Raw genomic sequence first — 19,556 nt, 5'->3', positions numbered from 1 at the left:
GTGTACGTCATACTATACTGTGTTTTTCTCTTTTCTATTTTTACTGAAGGAGTTTGGAAGTCTTTTTTTTTTTTTTTTTTTGGTAACGGGGATCGAACTCGGGTCCTTGTTGCTTGTGCAGCAGGTGGCGAAACCACTGAGCTAAATCCCCAGCCCGAATTTGGAAGTCTTATTATGTTTTCATAACAGAATGGACTTTATTATGATCCACAACACCCCCGCTTATGGTACTAAGATTAAGTAGAATGCATAGGACATGACATCATTTTAACTTGGACCTCCATTTGCCATTTCCTTAAAGCAAGAAAGATCCGTGCTTCTTAGTGGGAACATTTGGAGGAAGTCCCAGGTGTTTCTGAATTTTCCAAATCCCCAATAAGCAGAGATTCCAGGATGTAAATATTTGAGAATATTGCATTTAAAATAAAACTAATTTCTATCAATGTAGCCAAATGGGAAGGTTATGGAGATTGTCTGTACCAGGTTGAGCCAAATGATATGAATGAGTATTATTCATTCCGAGCAGCTATGGAAATGCCATTCCTTTTGTTTTGCTTTATATTGTGAAAATTTTGTTTTGGCTTTTGACATAAATATTTGATGAGGGTTTTTTTTTTTTTTTTAGGTTTTTGTATTTCCAGCAGATGAGACTTGTAATTCTCTGGTGGCACTGGCCACCTGTCTTTTGTGCACCTTTGTAGGTGTGGCTCCCTGGGTTTGAATGCACTCTTTCAGTCTTCTGTGGCCCTTCTCGCTGGCCCCACCATCCACCATTCCCAGCCACCACCTCATCTCCATGCCGCCATGAGCCACTTCGTGCCATCCAATATCTTGGAGTCTCATGCTTGGGGGGTTGCTTATTCTCTTCTCCCAGAAGTTGTTGAGCCTCTGGAGGGAACAGCCTGTGTTTCACTCATTTCTCTGTCATCAAGGAGGTGCCTGGGCCAGCACTTAGGTTTACAAATGTCTGTTGAGTGAATTTGACTGCCTGCTCAAAGGCACAGAGTGTTACACTGTGCCTTGAGCATCCTGTGGTGGTCAAGTGAAATGCTGATCCATGTTCTGTGTGGCCTTTGTGTGGAGGCTGATGGCAGGCCATGTGCTAACAATATCCCCTGACCTCACAGGCGGTTCATCTTAATGGGTGTCTCCTGCCTTGCACAGGGCAGTTGGTTTCATAACTTTGATGTCGGTGCTCTGTGAAAACCTGTGTGCTTCTTTTTCCAGGAAGGAAATTTCCAAGGTTCTGAGAAGTTCCTACCTCAGAGGGATGAATTTGGCTTCGTTTTTTGTTGCCAACAAAATCATCCTCTTTGTAACCTTCACCTGCTACGTGCTGCTTGGCCACGAGATCACAGCCAGCCGTGTGTTTGTGGCAATGACCCTGTACGGGGCTGTGCGGCTGACCGTCACCCTCTTCTTCCCTGCAGCCATTGAGAGAGGCTCAGAGGCAATTGTCAGCATTCAGAGAATCAAGGTTTGGTGGAAATGTTTCCTTCTTTTACTTGATGTCAGTGTGTCCCAGTTAGAGGAAAGTTAACTCTTTTAGTGGCAAAATGGGCAGTCAGTCCAAATTGCTGTACTCATGTCCCTGTGTCAGGCAGACTGTACCAAAAATAGTACCAGCATTGTTCATCATTTAGGGGCTTAGTTATGTTTCTTGCTGCTGGGACAAAATACCTGACACCCAAAGTTAAAGGAGGGAAGGTTTATTTTAGCTCAGGTTTGTAGAGGTTTCAGTCCACAGTCACCTGGCTCCAAAGCCGGGCAGTGTGGCAGAGGGGCATCACAGAGGAGAAACAGTTCACGGCAGAGCAAGCAGAAAACAGCAAGCTGCAGCAGAAGCGAGCCTGCCTTTCCCTTTGATCCCATCCAGGCTACAAGCCTGTTGGGTGGTGCTATCCACTCCCAGGATGAGGCTTCAGTAAATCCATTCTCCTACACACAGAATTATGCTAATTCCAGAAGGTGCACTAATTTCTGTACCACACACCCTTAATCCCCTACCACACTCCCTAGATCTAGCAAGATCCGAAAAGCCCCACTATGAGCTCATGAGGCTTTGGGGGAACATCTAGATACAAGCCACAACATGGGCACAATATAAATAGCAGCAACACAGGGCTCCTGATCTATAAACAACAATGTTGAGAGTGAGGAAAATATCTAAAAGTGGGAAAAACAAGCAGATTTCATCTCCTAGGTTAACTTCAGTGAGTAGGTGGCACCTATGTGCAGCCTTGGGTGGAGAGGGCTTCCTCTTTATGCTAGAAGGAAAGAACTTGCCGGAAGGTCTCTGCTCTTTGGGCAGGAAGAATGACCTGAACCTCATTCACTTATCCTTGTTTAAAAATTTGTTCTTTTCTCCATGGATGTTTTGCTAATTGCTTTCTGGGCCTGCCTTTTGGATCCCTGTCTTATCTTCCTTCCCCCCATCCTCTTTTTGTTTTTCTTACTCTTACAGCATTTCTGTAGCAGGCTTGTTCCTTGTCTACTTTGTTCATTCCCACTGTCCCTGCTCTGGTTTTTCCTAAGTAGCTGTCCCTAAATTGCTAGTGGCCAATAATTCACATAACCAAGCTAAAAGCCTGGCACCTGGTAGGTGCTCAAGTATTTGTGTGTTGTTAAATATGTCTAAAATGAAGATAAATTGGCTTTGTGAGGACTTGAGCATAAACTTCCATATGCTTTAAAAAACTTTTTGTTTTGTTCTTGGTTTTCACTAGTGTCGGATGCCTAGCGAAGTTAGATGACCCTTGATGTGACTTTTTTTTGTGGGCAAAGGGAGGCTTGTTTGAAAGCTGAGATTTTTTTTTTTTGATGAAGTTTGTATTTTACAAGAAAAATATTACTCAAAGATCAGTCGGGCAGAGTGAGTTCTGGGTCTCTGAGTTTATCCTTCTTTCTGACAAGAGTTAGACGATTCAGTTCAATAACATTTCTCTTCTGTAGCTTTTACGTCTGTAAGGATTTGGGCGTATACTCTGACCACCGCATTGCTCTGCGTGTGCACTGCACCTTTCTCAGGTAGTGGCAGACACAGGTGTGTGATGTAATTCTGCTGTCGCTGCGGCTCATTTTGCTTGCTGATATGTGGTTACCATAGACAAGGTACTCTTGCAAGCTTTTGCATGTTATCTTATCCTGACGGGAATGGCAGAAGATAAACATTTAGTGTCTCTGATGTACAGAGAAGGAAGCAGCGTCCTTTAATAGTGCAAGTTGTGCTCTCTTCTCACCTAGCTTGTACATGACAGAGCAAGGATTCTGCCTGGTTTCTTGACCATTGCTGTGTTGCCTGTATTGTTGGCTTAAGTCCTTCTAAGACGTAGAATATTTCCTAGAGTGTGGTTTTAATCATCTGGTCTTATTCCAAAAATCCTCCAAAGGCTCCCTGTTTGCTGCAGACTCAGATTTTTGAACTCGAGGTTTAAGGCTCAGCTGTCCATACTTTGCGTTTTCCAGGACACAGCCCTGCCTTCTGTGACAATCCCATTTTTGGCCCTTTTCCCCCATTTGGCCCTCTGGGGTGCTGTCCTTTCTGTCCTTGATTTTGAAGATGCTGCCGAGCCCTCTGGTCAGCTCTCACACCTTCTCAATACTTCTGTTCCTGCCTTGCAAGGCTAATACCAGGCGGGTCAGCATCACTGGACACATTACGGGCAACAGACAAATACTGGATTGGCCAGCATGACAGTCACAGGATATTTTAGTCACCTTTCTATCACTATGACAAAACAGCTGAGAGAATTTGTTTAAAAGGAGGAAAGATTTATTTTGGCTCACGGTTTCAGAAGTTTCAGTCTGTGGTTGTTTCGACCTTTTGCTTTGGGCCTGTTGGAGCACAGTACATCACGGTGGGAGTATTCAAGCCATGGTGGCCCAGAAGCAGAGAGAGAGAGAGAGAGAGGAAGAAGCCAGATCCTGACATCCCCTGCCAGGCTGTGCCCCAGTGACGTCATTTCCTCCCACTGGGCCCCACCTCTTAGGGCTTCCACCACTCTATAGCGCCATGGGATTTGGTGGGGGGGCACTCATCCAAACCATAGCAAAAGGAATGACTGGGGCTCAGCAAAGACCCCAGTTGTCCAGCTGCTACAAGAAGCCAGAGAAATGCCTCATGAGCAAGCAGATCGAAGTTGGACATCCTGTCCAACTGTGACTCGAGCTGGATCCTGTCCAGAGTGGGGTTGCATCTAGCCTTTCCCTCGCTCTTTGTCTGTCTGTGTCTCAGGCCTGCCCGCTCTTGGGCACTTGCCCTGCAAAGAGAGGGGCTCTGCCTGGCCCAGCCTGGCTCCCAGGTGTGTGGACAGCTGGGCTTGCCTTGGGTTGTATAGATGGATACAGTCTTTCTTAGTTATAAACTCAGCCTGACTGTGTGCTGGCCATCAGGAGATGAAAGAAGATTCAAAGCATGGGGCTTTACACGAAAATCATGAGTGACCTGTACTGTGGAATGGGTGCTTTATGAATATTCACTCCCCTGTGTCTTAGAATCACCTTTTCATTCCCATTTACAGATGAAGAAACTGAGACGTGGGGTGGTTAAATGACACTGCCAAGTTTCACAACTATTGAAGACTGAGGGCTTCGGCCTGGGCAGTTGTCTGCCTCGGGAGTATACATCATCAGGCTAGAGGCTCTGGGAGACCTGATGAGGCAGCTGGAGTCTGAGGACAGACTTGAGGCAGAGTCTTTTCTTTTGGGGGGCAATTTGTTTCTTTTCCCTTAAAGACTTTTAACTGATTGGATGAGGCCCAGTCACATCATGTAGTGTGTGTTAGTTACTTTTCTCTCATCGCTGAGACAAAATACCCAACACCCAAAGTTAGAGAGGAAGTTAGAGGGTTTATTTGGCTTACAGTTTGCAGAGGTTTCAGTCCATAATCAGCTGGCTCCAAGGCAGGGATGGCAAACAGATATGGCAGAGCAGAAACAACATGGTGCATACAAGGCAGCAAAGGCAACCAGAGAGTGAACAGTGTCTCTCTGCCCCTTTTATCTTATTCAGACTACTTAGGGAGGGTCGTGCTCACACCCTTAATCCTAGTGCCCTTGAGCCTAGCACTGCATCATGAATCAATTCCAGGTTCATACACTCTAGATCAATCCTATGACCACATGAGGCTTTGGGGGGACATCTAGACCCAAACCATAGCAATGAGCTTTACTCAAGGTCTGCCGACTTCAGTGCTAATGTCATCTGGAAAACACTTACCTGACCAGATACCTGGGCACTGTGGTCTTGCCAAGCCCACAGATAAAATTAGCCATCACCTCTGCTTTAATCCCATCTCTTCTTTGGGGCTCCCAACATGTGACTTTGTCCTTATTTACCTTATTGTCTTAAAGCCATTTGTTTTTAGATTTCTTTCCTCCTTTAAGGTTTAGATTTCTACAGGTCTCATACTGCATTCATTTTTGAAGTCCGTGCAGAGAGCAGATTCCCAGCTCCCTCACATCTGCAGGATTCTCGTCTTCATCTTATATGCATCATTTTAGAGGAGAATGAAAACTTTCTTTCTCTGATGAATCTCATCACGTGTCAAAGTGCCAGGAAGGACCCTGCAGAAGATTTTCAGGGAATTATGGTCAAAATACTTCGGTAGACACAAGCTTTAGGATTTTTCTTTTCCCACCAACATGTAAACTAAGGCTTGAAATTCCTTTGCATATAGGTAGGTGCAGTGAAATTAAAATGACAACTTGCAGGAAACTTTGTGTTTTTTGGTGGGTAGCTTTGTCAGGGTGCTTTGTGGTCCTGAGAAAGGAAGAATCTTTGATTTGGGAAGGAGGACTTGGTGTCCCTTCATGAACGTGGGTGAGGGGAGGTGTCAGTTCAGCAGTGGTTATTTTCAGGAAAGGTGGGACAAATGGCAGAGAATTAGAATGGTGAGAGAGTAGAATATGTGTTAGTCTGGCAAATGTGTTCATGGGGGGTCTTGAAGGAATTGTGGGATTTTTTTTCTTCTTTTATGTCCTAGACTTTTGTTTCAACCTGGGTGGTTTCTATAGCCCATTTACAAATTTTGCCTCCTATTCCATCAGAGTCACCTGGGGTTGCTTATTAAAACTAAATTGTCACACCTCTGAAATTCTGATTCACTACGTGTTGGCTGTGGGGCAAAATATTCATGTCTTTCGTAGGTGTCCTCATGTACCTGATAATATACCACATTTGGGAAAACTTGTCCTAGGGTGTGTGTGTGTGTGTGTGTGTGTGTGTGTGTGTGTGTGTGTGTGTTTTGGGGAGGAGGAAGTACACAAACTGTGCTTAGCAAATATAAACAACATCAGCATCACCTAACAACAGTTGCTAGGAAAAACACAACATCTCTCTTGGCTGGACTTCTCTGAGGAAAAATTTGAAATTTATTCAGTTACTCTGTACAGTGATGGAGCACCTAGCTCAGGCCTGCCACTTGGATAGACGCTCCTATACAGTGTTCAGCAAATGCATAGAAGTCCTTTCTGCTCGGAATTTGTGTATCATTGTGTGTGCGCAGTGGAGTAAATAACCAGTTAAACTTGCACTGTGGTGTGCACTCACGTATTGTCCTTGAGAGGCACAGCCCAAGTGACCAGGTGAGGTGTGGTGGTAGGATGCTGCTGCCATTGGGGAGGTTTGCTCCTTTGAGAGGTGGGTAGCGATGGAGGGGCTGGCACAGCAGGTGGCTGGGCAGGTAGGAGACTGGCACTTGGCACTTTCATGGGTCTGATTATGTGACAAAAGCACTTTGTGCACAAGAGACTCCTGTGTTGGAGGAATCAGAAGCACCTGAGGCTGCAGAGCAGAGAGTGGTGGAGGCCCGAGCAGGGGACTGTGCAGGACCGTCCAGACAAGATGAGGGATTGTAGCTTTTTCCAAGCTTACCCTGGCTGCAGGCTGGGGAGCAGGTGTGTGTAGGGTGAGGAGTGGGCACCAGAGCAGAGGCGGGGAGATGCCTCCTGAGGCTGAGGCAGGAGGTGATGTGGTTTGGGCCAGGGCTGAGTGGAGGCAGGATGGACTCAAGAGCTGCTCAGGAGCGTGTCTTGGGTTGGCTTTGTAGGGCATGAGGGCAGAGGTTAGTTGGGGGAATCAAGGGCTGAGTTGATGTTTTTGGCTGCCAACCTCCTGATTCACTGGGCAGTGGAATGCCAAAAGACCAGAGGTGGGAATGAATTTGGTTTTGAAATCTGAGGTGCTTTTGAAGTATCCAGGAATTGGCTGTAAGACATCTCCATGGGTGGTCTGCCTGTTTCAGCCCCCTTTCCTACTTCTCAAGCTGAGATGACAGGCAGTGAGTGCAGTTAACTGGCCTGGTGTTCATTCTTCCTCTCACTTAGATGTGTTGGTGAGCAGTTTGAAGGCGAAAAGTGGCAGCTGGCGAGGATACTGACCAGGTGCTCAGAACTGGGTGAAGTTTGACCAAAGATGGACTGGAAGCCTGGTAGTCACAGAGTTTAGAAAACATGCTGTTCTTAAATTCTTACTGCAACATAATCCTTTGCAGTCCAGGACTCAGAAAAGTAGACCATCGTGGGTGATTTTCAGTAGATCATTTTGGGGTCCCTAGGAAAAGAATGCAGCATATTTTTCCACCCTTGAGATGGCACTAAGATTCTTACCCACAGCCCAACCTAGCTGTGGGCTTTATCCTGTAGTGTCTCTCTCTTTACTCTCTCCCCCCTCCCCCTCCCTTCCCCCTTCTTTCCCTTCCCCTTCCCTTTCTCCTTCCTGTCCTTTGTACTGGGGATTGAACCCAGAGACTCATGCATGCCAGGCAGGTGCTCTACCACTGAGCTATATGTATAGCCCTCCATATTCTTTTTAATTTTCCCGTTTCCATAAATGGAAAATAGGCCCAAGAGGTTCCTTCTGTTTTTTTCTCTTAGTAAAGACAGGACTGATGGTCTTGGTGCCGCGCAAGTCCAGTAGGGTTATAAGAGAACTTGTCGGAACTCCAGGGGACCGAAAGTCTTTGGTGACGTCCACATGCAGCTGAGTGTCTCTGAGGTCACACTGTTCACAAAGCTCCCTGACCTTCTGTCTACCAGCCCCTTGGAGGTCGGTCTGTGGCTTGAGTGCTGACCTGCAGTGCCTCCCTGTGGGACCTGTCCTGGGAACCATGCTTCATTGCTGTAACAGCAATTTGAGTTCAGCTGTTTCATCAGCCCGACTCCTGGTGCACTCCGGCACCTTCAGAAGCTGTTCACGCGTTGGATGGAGTCTCGTGGAGCCACTGGGAGATTATAACTTCTTTCTCCCTCACACCTATTGTTTATGGACAAACGCCCAGCAGATTTACACCCTCACCTTGTGCATAGTTTTTCTATTTCCTTTCCCCCTGCCCCCAGTACTGGGGAATCGAACTCAGGACCTTGCACTTGTGAGGCAAGTGAGGCACCACTGAGCTAAATCCTGGGCCCTTTCCTTTTGAAGGAAGAAAATTTTTATTCTAACAGGTGCACACTAAAGACTGAATTTTATGTCTTAGTAATATGTATAAGCTGAAATCAGAATTTTATTCTGTCCGGACAGGGTTTGTAACATTTGCAACCTTCTGCTTATTGCTGTCTTTCACACTGTGTGAGGCTCTAGTGATGTCGTTGATGGTGTGAATTATTTACGCCCAGCGTGGAACCTGTTTATTCAGGTAGCATGTGTGTGCAAGGCATGGTCTGTAAGTGTGTGACTGAGGCATCTCAACCCGCTTCATAACTGCATAACTCAGGGCGATCCTGAGCAGGGTCCCCGTAGGAGCAGCACTGAGATGAAAGATCAAAGCAGAGGCTGCTCTGGGAGCATGGGTGTAAGTACTGGGGGTGAAGGATTTTCAGCAGTGTTCATTATCAGTATTTCAAGATCCTTAGGGAGTGCTGGACAAGAGTATAGAGAGACCAGTGAAAACATTATGCCAGCATTGAAATGATTAATGACCAATAGATTCTTTCAGTAGGAATGGAAACGGCGGAAATGAACTGTGGCAGAACAGGCAGGGATCGGGAGAGGTCTGCAGAGTGAGAAGTCAGAGGTTGTGGTAGATGAGTGTTTGCCCTTTAGCTTCCATGCTGGACACGGCTTGTGCAGGTAGAAACGGCAGTGTTTGGTCTTAAGTAATAAGGCTGGTGGGCGATTAAGTGGGAGAATGAATGAATGGGACTGTGTCTTACATTCCTAGGAGCTTTGACCGATGCATAGCAAGTGTATTTTCCTCCAAAAGAAAATTTTCATTTGCAGTTTTTACCAGTTGACCTTTTGAAGTAGACTGTTATAGTTATATTTGTAAGTGATTGACAAGAATTTTAAGAACTTCAAGGACTACAGTTTTTAGAGTAGTAGATGAATTTAAGTGTTGCTTCCTCTTTTTCAGACATAGTCACATTGGCCCGCCCTTGTTGGGTAGGTTAGATCTGCCTGGGATTCTAGAATATCTGTGAGAGTCATGTTCCGAGTGAGTTTGCTAGGGGTGCTGTAAGGAAGAACCGCAGACTGAACGACTTAAAGCAACAGAAGTGTGTCCTGTCACAGTGCTGGAGGCCAGGAGTGTGAACCCTAGGTGTTAGCAGTCCACACACCTTTAGAAATGCTCAGGGAAGAATCCTCCACCCCTTGGCCAGCCTTCCTGTTGCATCACTCCAGTCTCCGTCCCCATGGCCACATGACTTGTTTCTGTCTGTCTGTCTCTCTCTTCTTACAGGAAAGCCAATGTTGGATTTAGAGGCCCCATCCTCCAGTTTGACCTCATGTTTTAAGGTCCTAGAGTAAGGACTTGAGCATATCTTTTTTGGAGGTGGTGCCTTAATCTGTTTGTACCTTCATAATAAAACGTCACAGACTGGGTATTGGTAAAGAACAGAATTTTTTTTTTTTCAGGGTTCTGGCGGCTGGGAAGTCCAAGGTCAGGGTGCCAAAGGGCTTGGGTGTCTGATGAGGGCCGATCTCTACTTTGGGGTTGGGGTCTTGCTCCTGTGACCTTCGGAGGGGAGGAGCGTGTGTCCTCACGTGGTGGGAGGCTGAAGAGTAGCCTGAATCCCATTCTCTGTAGGGGAGCCCTTGTGGTGGAATCATCTCTTAAAAACCTTGTCTTTTTTTTTTTTTTTTTTTGAATTTTGCAGTGCTGATCTGGAGCCCAGGGTCTCCCCCATGTCATACAAATGCCCTATCACTGAGCTGCATCCCCAGCTCAAAGATGCATCTCTTACTCCCACCACCTGGCCACTAAGTTTCTACACCCAAGTTTTGGAAGGGACACATTCAAACCATAGCCAGGGATGAAGGTGGATGGAGGGATAGAATTCACCCCAGTGGTGTTTTAGGCTAGAAGGATGCTCTGAAGTCCTAGGGGCTCTTGTGACTCCATGGTGCAAGGCCCAGACAGTGGATCGGAGTGCTGTCACTTGCCCTGGGCTTGAACTTTGCTTGACCTAGCTGCCAGGAGGCCAGGAGAAGTGGCCCTCATTCCAGACTGCCATTCACCAGCTTAAGTTTGAGGTTCTGTTATCACAGGAGATTGAGGAGATTTTGAGAGCAGCCAACAGTTTCTGCTACACATTCAAAATCTAGGGTGTAGGGGATGGTGGGTTATTTAATTTCTGTGCCACTGTAGCTTTTGTAATTGAATTACTTCTAGCATTTTTGAGGAGCAGGAGGGTGTTTTTCCAATTATGACTATGTTAGATTGTAATGCTTAGTGGGATTTTATTCTATGATGTTAAGTTGCATCAAATGGCTACTAACTAGTGTAGAAAGTAGCAGGTGGTGGAAGATATGACATTGCTGCTGCCAAGGACAGGATATTTACCAAAGAGAAAGGAGAAGCGATTGTGAAAAGATGCTTAGAAAATACTTTTTAAGAGACTGAAACTTAACCAAATAAGAGCATGTTTTTAAGAATGATGATTTACTGATAGTGACAAGTTGTGGTAGGTTGATTTGACACTCAGCAAGAGAGGGGAAGAACAGAATGAATCCGAGTGCCCAGCCAGGGAACCTGGCAGACAGATGGGTGGAGCTAGGGGGTTCCTTCCACCTCTGCCACTGATCTTGTGCTCCCTCCTGACTTGTGGCCCAAATCAACTTCTGCAGCCCAAGGAGTGGCCTTCATCTTCGTGCTTCCGGCCTCTAGTGTGATGCTTGGCACATATGGGGATTGAGTACATATTTATCACTGTTTGGCGATTCCTGCATTTACTGTTACACGAAAGCAAAATAGTAAAGATGTGCAGGGTTGACATTCGTTCAACTTTCGAACCCTGTTTTCCCTTTAGGAAAGAATCAGTGTAGTTGTTGAGAAAGTTACAAAGATAGTTCCCTCCTGGCTATGAACTTTCTCTCTTTCTATACAAATCCGTTAGTATAGAGCATGTTCTGATGTAAATCAGCCCTCCCTGCCTGCCTCTTTTGTGTGCTGGGAATCAAGCCCACATTTAGCGCTTTACCACTGAGCCAGCACCTTGCAGACCAGAGACCATACTTTAAATACAGCAAGTAAAATGATCAGTGGGCTTATAGAGCTTTATATTAGTTTCCACAGAAGCAATGATTTCTGTTTTGCTTGTTTCTGCAGCTTAAACAGTCTGGTTTTCCTTTTTCTTTAGAACTTCCTGTTACTTGATGAGATATCACAGCACAGCCTTCAGCTGCCAGCAGATGGCAAAACGATAGTGCATGTCCAAGATTTCACTGCTTTCTGGGATAAGGTAACAAATCCTACATTATAAAGTCATGGCTTCCAAAAGATAGTGGATGACACTGATTATTATTAATAGATTATAGAGATTTTACATATTATATAAAATGAGACTGCCTGCCTTGCAGGTGCAAGGTCCTGAGTTCGATCCCTGGTACCCCCCCCTCAAAATAAAAAATAAAATGAGACTTGCTCATTTATTTGGCACATGTTATAAAAACTCTCAAAATCAGGAGGAAAGTTTGCAATCCATAATAAGGAAGTATAAAATCAGCCTAAAGGGTTGGACAAGTTGCTCTTTATCTCCTTTTCAAAAATTTTTTTGCTAGGGAGGGGGGTGGGTCTCCCTTATCCCGTGCCAGCCCCTTTGGTGCCAGCCCCGGACAGGGAGCAGGCAACAGGCCAACCCCCTGGATTTTTAACTGAAGGGATTCACCATGCACCGAGTAGACAGGTAAAACAGGCGAGGCCACAGGGTTTTTCCCACACTTGGTTTGCTTAGGACATCTGGGAAAATGGGAAGAACAGCAGGATCACCGAGTGCTGAGTGGCGGACTCTGCACGTCCCCCTTTCTCTGCTGCTTCAAGGGCTTCCGTTTTGGAGCTCCTGGCCCATGTATGGAACTTCCTCTCTCAGTCTGGATTAGTCTGGGAAACAAAATGGGAGAGGGAATTTCTTGCTGAGAATTTGTTACCTAGGCGATAAAAGAGCAAAAGAGGAGGAGGCGGTGTGGGTGAGGCCACCCTGGGATTGGCAGTGGCAAGAAGCCACGTGTTCCCACCCCTAGGGCGACAGGGAGCGTCTCTCAGGGCTCCTGTTCTGGGAGCAGGGACTGCAGAAGCTGCTCGGGCAGACTGCTCCCCTCTTCTGCCTCCCAGCCTCAGACCTCACCACTCTCTGGCTGAGCTTGAACTTGAGCTGGAGGAGCGTCTGGCAGTGTGCTTTGTGGAAGGGTGATGGGGAGCGGAAGCCAGGAGCTGAGTGAAGAGCAGTGCTCTTTCGCAGTCCAGGGGAGCTTCCGGTCATGTGCATTGAGGGGTGAGATTCCTTAGGGGCAGGGCCCAGTGCAGACCCTGGGGTTTTGGAGAGAAGCTGAGGTAGAATGAAGAGCGTGCTGTGTGGGAGATGGGAGCAACACTGGCTCTGTCACAGCCACACCAGAGGCCCAGCTGGGTATTGGGGAAAGTCTCCCCAACCCAGATCTCAGTGATAAACTCAATCCAGGCTTTACAGTTCCTGGTCCCATGGGACCTCCTCATCTCCCCAGGGACAGCATTGTTGACCGGTGCCTCACACTTGCCTTTCCTGCTCAGACTGAGACTTCTCCAAGCCTGCATCAGTGTGAGGGAGCTATTGAATGCTGCCCCCTTCTGGTTACAGTGGAGCAGTGCTCTGCCCTGAGTCTCCTGCATGGGGGCTGGAACCTCTGCCCTGCAGAGAAACTGAGGAGTGGCTGTTGCTCGCAGACAGGTCATGTACAGGAGTCTTCCCTGACCCAGGACGTGGTGCCCTTTGGGGATGCCAGATTGATTTTTAAAGAATTCTTTGTCTAGAGATCAACAGGTTGAATTGCCTTTGATTTCATGCTTGATCATCTTTTTCTATGATGTGGAAGAAGACATCCCACAGTGTGTTGTGCAGGATTCTAACCTTTTACAAGAATGCCTTACAAATGGTTTGGGGCCCAGAAAATTTGTTAGATCCTCAGCCATGGGTAACAACTGACAAAGACTCTCAGATGCACCTCGGGACATACAGATGGGGATTGTAACTGTGGGAAGAAAGCCCCTTCAGATTAATCTCCAAATAGCAGCTTTTAAACTTCACTTTCAATAGTTACCACCAGCATTTTTCTGTCAGAAATGTGGATTTGGAAAAAAACTTTCTGTGGTTTGTGATGACTACTATTAAGGTTCTGTACTCTCAATTAAAAACCTTTGTATTGATTAACTTTCCCACTGACACTCCCACATTAAAGGAGGAGAGGTTTATTTTGACTCACAGTTTCAGAGGTTCCAGGCAATGGCTGATTGGCTCCTCGGCAGAAACATCATGGCGGAAGAGCACTGGAGAGGAAAGCTGCTCAACTCATGGCATCTGAAAAAGCAGAAAGCAGAGGAAGAGCCAGAGAGGGAGGGGCCAGGGACCAGATATACAAGATCACACACCTATGACCCACCTTCCCTAAGTAGGCCCCACCTCCTAAGAGCCCACTCAGCTATAAACTCTTCAATAGATTCACCAGTGATGAAGTTAGTTCCCTCCCCATCCTGTCACCTCTTCAGAGGTCTTAATCCAGTCAAGGTGATAGTCAAGATTAACCGGCACAAGCATTCTTTTCCTTACTTATGCTACCTGAATTTTGCTTAAAGGATAGGTAATTTGAAGGACTTATTGAGATTGAATGGGAAAAGCAAACCTCATTTTAGTTTATCATGCTCTACTAAATTCCTCTCCTCCTAACACTTTCATCTCTCAGTTCAGTGTGTAATATTTGGAAATTCTTTGTATAAGAGGTAAATTAGATTTGGTCTCTTTAAAGAATGAATTGAACTGAGAAACTATAGAAGAATATTGTTGTGACATTAGCAATTATTGAGAATTTTCTTAAAATTTAGTACAGGTTGAATATCCCTTATCTGAAATGCTTGGGACCAGAAGTGTTTCCCATTTTGAATATTTTCAGATTTTGAAGTATTTTCATGTATGTACTGTGTATCTTGAGGACCCAGGCCTAATACAAAAGTCATTTGCATTTCATTTACACCTTGCACATGTAACCTAAAGATAATTTTATACAATGAGGGTACATGTGGAATTCTATACTTGGCATGTCAAAAGTTTTAGATTTAGGGCCGGGGATTTAGCTCAGTGGTTCTGCTGCCTGCCTTGCAGGTGCAAGGATCTGAGTTCGATCCCCAGTACCAAAAAAAAAAAAGCTTTAGATTTAGGATTTTCTGATTAAGGATATATATGACATATAATATGATTTTATATATGACATATATATTATGTAATTATACGCATACATACACATATAGTCTTAACTCTTTTTAGTATTTAGAGATTTTCAGGATTGTGCTTTCTGGTAATATTACTAGTGCTTTATCCCTACCTACCCCTTGTGTTGGACTATGTGTTGTAGTTCGTGCCTCCATGGTATTTGTAGAAGTACTATATTAGCCGTGTTTAGCCATGATAGGTAATGCACATGACAAACATAAAACTGAGACTTTATTACTTTGATCCACAATCCTATAGTGGATTTAATTTCTTATTTTTATTATTAAATTAGAGCTCTGGTTACAGCATTGGCCATCATTTGAAGTTCATTTGCTAAGAGTGACTTCATAATATAATGTGCCTTCTTACTTGCTGAGCTTTGCTGAGATTCATTCTTTGTCAATTGAAAATGGAATGGCTAGTGACGATTTCAAATTGTTTATCAGCAAAAGGTTGGGCATGCCGTATAGTTACGCTGCCATCTTGTGGATATTAATGAGATAGATTACAACCAAGGGTCACAATGAGAACTTATAAATGATTTTACCTTGCAAACTGGATATTCTGTTAAGAATATTATAATACGGGGTTAGGGCATGGGCTTTCCTTAAGTACTAGTTAGAATTGCTTTAGGCCCCACAAGGAAATGTGACTGGATGAAAAAGATACTAGGGCACAGTATCTTAAAATAGAAAAAGGAAAGATGAGGGTTGTTTTCAGGTATCAATGACTATTGCTTTAATTTCTGTACTTTTAGAAGTGACTGGTGCTACTTTAGTAAAGTAGACACATTTTGTAACCTTTAATTTGTAGGCATTGGAAACCCCAACCCTCCGAAGCCTTTCCTTCACTGTCAGACCTGGAGAATTGTTAGCTGTGGTCGGTCCGGTGGGAGCAGGCAAGGTAAGTTTACAGAGCCTTTTGGCAGCTTTATGCGACATCACATCTCAGGTTAAATTCTTGGAGTTGAGCCTGAAGCTTTGTGAATCAAGTGTATCTGGAACAGCATTTCCCAGTGTGTTCTACGGCCTCTTAGTTTTGCAAGAAGATTCCATGACCAAAGGAATCCGGGTGTTGTGAATTGTGTTTTTCTTGGTGCTTGAAGTTATACAATTGGGAGCTCCCAGTCCAGAAGTTGGATATGGCATTGAAGGAAATTATTTAGGTGTCTGCTATTCAGCTTGGAATGACTGAGGAAGCAGGGATCTTTTTTTGTCAGAGTAAACTTTAGATGCAACCCAGTACCTGGAGTTGTCCAGTGTTAAACATCTCTTCATATGACTTACCAAGTCATGCCAGTGCACATTTGGTAAAAATACAGCCATACTTGGTGCTGTTTGGAGCAACACAGGAGCCAGACTCTGTGCCGGGCTCTGCCCTTCAGAAGATCAAGGTTCTGGGGTGAGACAGAAGGACAAAGAGATGGTTTCAGTTCTGTGTTGTAAGCACGCTGATTGCGGTAGGCACAGACACGTCACATCTACACGCTGTAAAAGTCTTGAAGGAAACATGCATGCACGTTTAGTCTTGTGCATTCTTAAGCAACAAAGTATGGAAATCCCAAAATTAGCTATGTAAATGATAGGGTGATCACTTCCTTGTATGATTTTTGCTTTTCAGAATTCCTTTAAATCAAACCCTCCCATAGTGCGTTGGGTGCATTATGTATGCATAGCTTTTCTGGAACAAGTATTTGGTGAAGGTCAGGGATACCTGGGTACGGTAGCAGCTACATCCAGTATTGGATATATGGAATCTGTATCCTGTGAGGCCTTGGTGTTACTACAGACATTCTTAATTACCTGTGTCATTCTTAATTACGTATAGCAATCCAGTGTAGCATTCCGCTTGGGGGAAACTTTGAGCAGAGTAGCCTGCCATTTTCTATTTTGTTAATATTCTTTATTAAACAATAGTGTTTATTTACATTGACCAATTTTTTGATATTTTCAATGTTTTATTGCAACTTCTAGTGCTGTGCCTCATCTTATTTTAAATGAGAGACAGACCTAGTGTTGGTCAGACTGCCAGGCGGGGCCAGGCCACAGTGTACCCTTTGCCCTGTTCTGTGCGCTGACTGCACATGTGTTTTACACTCTCTTTCAGTCTTCACTGTTGAGCGCCGTGCTCGGGGAGCTACCCCCGAGTCAGGGGCTAGTCACTGTGCACGGGAAAATCGCCTATGTTTCCCAGCAGCCCTGGGTGTTTTCTGGAACCGTGAGGAGTAATATTTTATTTGGGAAGAAGTATGAAAAAGAACTGTATGAAAAAGTAATAAAGGCTTGTGCTTTGAAAAAGGTGAGTGATGACGTTTGACTTTCATAGACTCCAATTTCCAGTAGTATTATTGGTAGTTTAAACTACAAGTTTATTTTGAGAGACTTTTGAATGTTATAATACTTGAAACTAGTCCTGTGGGAAAACACACTCGCATATTGCTTTAGCCCTGTTGTGACAAAGACATTCATAGGATGCAGTTTTGGGGGATTTATTTAGGTTTTGTGAAGTTCTGTTCACATTTAACTTGTTTTTAAAATGGGACAGTTACCAAAATTTGCTGAAGTGTGGAGAACAGAATACAGAGCCCTCGTGTACCCATTGCCTGGTTTCAGCCACGGCTACCTGGTGGCCAGGCTGTGTCATTGGCGCCCCACCCAGCCTGCCACACCCCAGATGATTCTCCAGCACTTATGGATTTCATTTATTAGTCTTTAAAAGATAAGAATCTCTTTGAAAAAAATTACACCTAATGAAATGAGAAAAGTCCTTGATGCATCAGCTTTCTTTTTTTTTTTTTTTTTCTGGTACCAGGGATCGAACTTGGGACCTTGTGCTTGCGAGGCAGGCATCGAAACCACTGAGCTAGATTCTGGGCCTGATACATCAGCTTTCTATAGTCAGTGTGTATAGGGTTTTAAGAATCTCAGTAAGAAACTTGGTCATCCACTGGTTTGTGTCCACCTCCTGATAAGATCGGTGTCTCTCACCTAGCTGTTGGGGTTTTTTTTTTTTTTTTTTGGTACCGGGGATCAAACTCAGGTCCTTGCGCTTGCGCAGCAGGCGGCGAAACCACTGAGCTAAATCCCCGGCCCCTGTTGGGATTTTTGATCCTTACACTTCGCTCCCGACATTATTTTCAATTCATACTTTACTTTTTAAAGAAAATGAAAGACTTCAAAATTTCTTCTTTGTACTGCATTATTTCTCCAAGAGAAAAAATGTTTTTAGAAATGACATTTGAGTTTCACAGAAAATGGAAGATGAACTGTTTTACTGAACAATGGGATTTCAGTAAAATAAAATCAGTGGATGATTGAAGAAACCTGAACTTATCTGATAGGAGGATGCAAGTTAGCGAGAGGACAAAAGGCAAATACTGATAAATACTGTTACCTTCTTTGGATTATAAAACTTGGCAAATAATGGCACTAAAGGACTCTCCACGGGGTCTGCTCAGTGTGGCCAGATATCCAGCTGTTCTTTTGTACTTTGGAAAAGGCTGGACAAATTTTCAAAGGTGGGATGTCAAAGGCCCCTAGCCAGCTTTGTGGGGAAAGCATAATTTTCCCTGAACAATGGCTCGCATATCACAGATTGTATTGGTGAGTAGCACTTTATGATGATGTGGACAAAAAAATAATTGCTTGTTTAATGGACTTTGATTGCCCTCTCCTAGGTTGTTGTGAATGAGAGATGATGTGTTTTCATAAATGGTATTAAGTCAGCAATGAAGAGCTAGATTTGTATGAAATGCTGTATCCACTGGGCAAGAGAAGAAGGGGGAGGCCAGTGGAGAACAGTAATAATTAGCTCCTACCCCCCGTCATTGTCTCTTTTTCACACATATATGTGCACACAAAGCATATGAATTTTCAGTCTTCTACCATAATTTCCCAGTCACTCATTTTCAGGTTTTATCTTTATCAGTGCCTGTGTCCATTGCGGAACGATTACGTTTCTCCTGGAGAGCTGGTACATGCACAGCACATCTAGATTTCCTCATTCCTTTTCCCTCCCTCCCTCTCGCCACTCTCCCTCCATCTCTCAATCCCCTGCCCACCTGGAAAATCTGTCTCTCTACTTCCTTATTATCTTTTATTTTTCTCTTTATTTATATTTGGGGTTTCTCGTAGAAGAGAAACCATGTGGCGTTTAAGCTTGTGTGTCTCACTTATTTCATTTAACATCATGATCTCAAGGTACATCTGTTTTCCTACAAATGCCTCAGGTTTAACCTTTATGGCAGAGTAGTACTCCACTGTTTGTAAATACCACATTTTCTTTATCTGTTCATCTGTTGATAGACATATAGGCTGCTTCCAAGATTTTGCTGTAGTGAATTCTGCTGCTATTGATAGGGGTGTGCATGCATCACTGTAATATGATGTCTTTAACTCTTTCCGGAAGATACCTAGAAGGGGAAGAGCTGGGTCAAATGGAATTTCTTTTTAGTGTTTTGAGGAATCTCCATATTGATTTCCATAGTAGTCGCACCAGTTTGCACTCCCACCAACAATGTGAGGACCCCCCTGCCCCGCCAGCCTTGCCAGCATGTATTGTTGGTTGATTTCTTGATGATAGCCATTCTTTCTGGAGTGAGATGGAATCTCAGTGTTTCTAAATTTTCATTTCTCAAATGACCAGTGATGTTGAATATTTTTTCATATATTTATTTGCTATTTGTACTTCATTTGAAAAGTGTCTGTTCGTTTCAGATGCCCATTTTTTAAAAGCTCTTTATATATTCTAGGTGCTCCTCTGTCTGAGAAAAAGCTGGCAAGAAAATTTTCTTCCCATTCTGTAGGTTTTCTCTTCACTCTGTTGGTTGTTTCCTTTGTTGTGAAGAAGCTTTTTAATTTGATATGGTTCCATTCATTTTT

At 44.4% G+C, this 19,556-nt stretch overlaps 1 protein-coding gene across 11 annotated transcripts in view; it reads left to right on the top strand.

Annotated features, from left to right (window-relative positions):
* Positions 1–19,556, top strand: part of Abcc4 (ATP binding cassette subfamily C member 4 (PEL blood group)) — a 251,526-nt gene that overhangs the window by 85,822 nt on the left and 146,148 nt on the right. For 10 of the 11 annotated variants that reach the window (XM_087193012.1, XM_004870822.4, XM_004870821.3 and 7 more), the window contains 4 exons: positions 1,228–1,477; positions 11,581–11,682; positions 15,490–15,579; positions 16,783–16,974. In XM_087193012.1, the coding sequence (XP_087049138.1) occupies positions 1,228–1,477; positions 11,581–11,682; positions 15,490–15,579; positions 16,783–16,974 (634 nt within the window). The remainder of the gene's footprint in view (positions 1–1,227; positions 1,478–11,580; positions 11,683–15,489; positions 15,580–16,782; positions 16,975–19,556) is intronic. The other variant, XM_004870823.3, reaches the window with a different exon arrangement.

The sequence above is a fragment of the Heterocephalus glaber genome, unplaced genomic scaffold, assembly GCF_053883595.1.
Source record: "Heterocephalus glaber isolate CG9 unplaced genomic scaffold, H.glaber_assembly_v1.0 deba00001577, whole genome shotgun sequence".
NCBI lineage: Eukaryota > Metazoa > Chordata > Mammalia > Rodentia > Bathyergidae > Heterocephalus > Heterocephalus glaber.
This window is presented reverse-complemented; position numbering and strand designations above follow the sequence as displayed.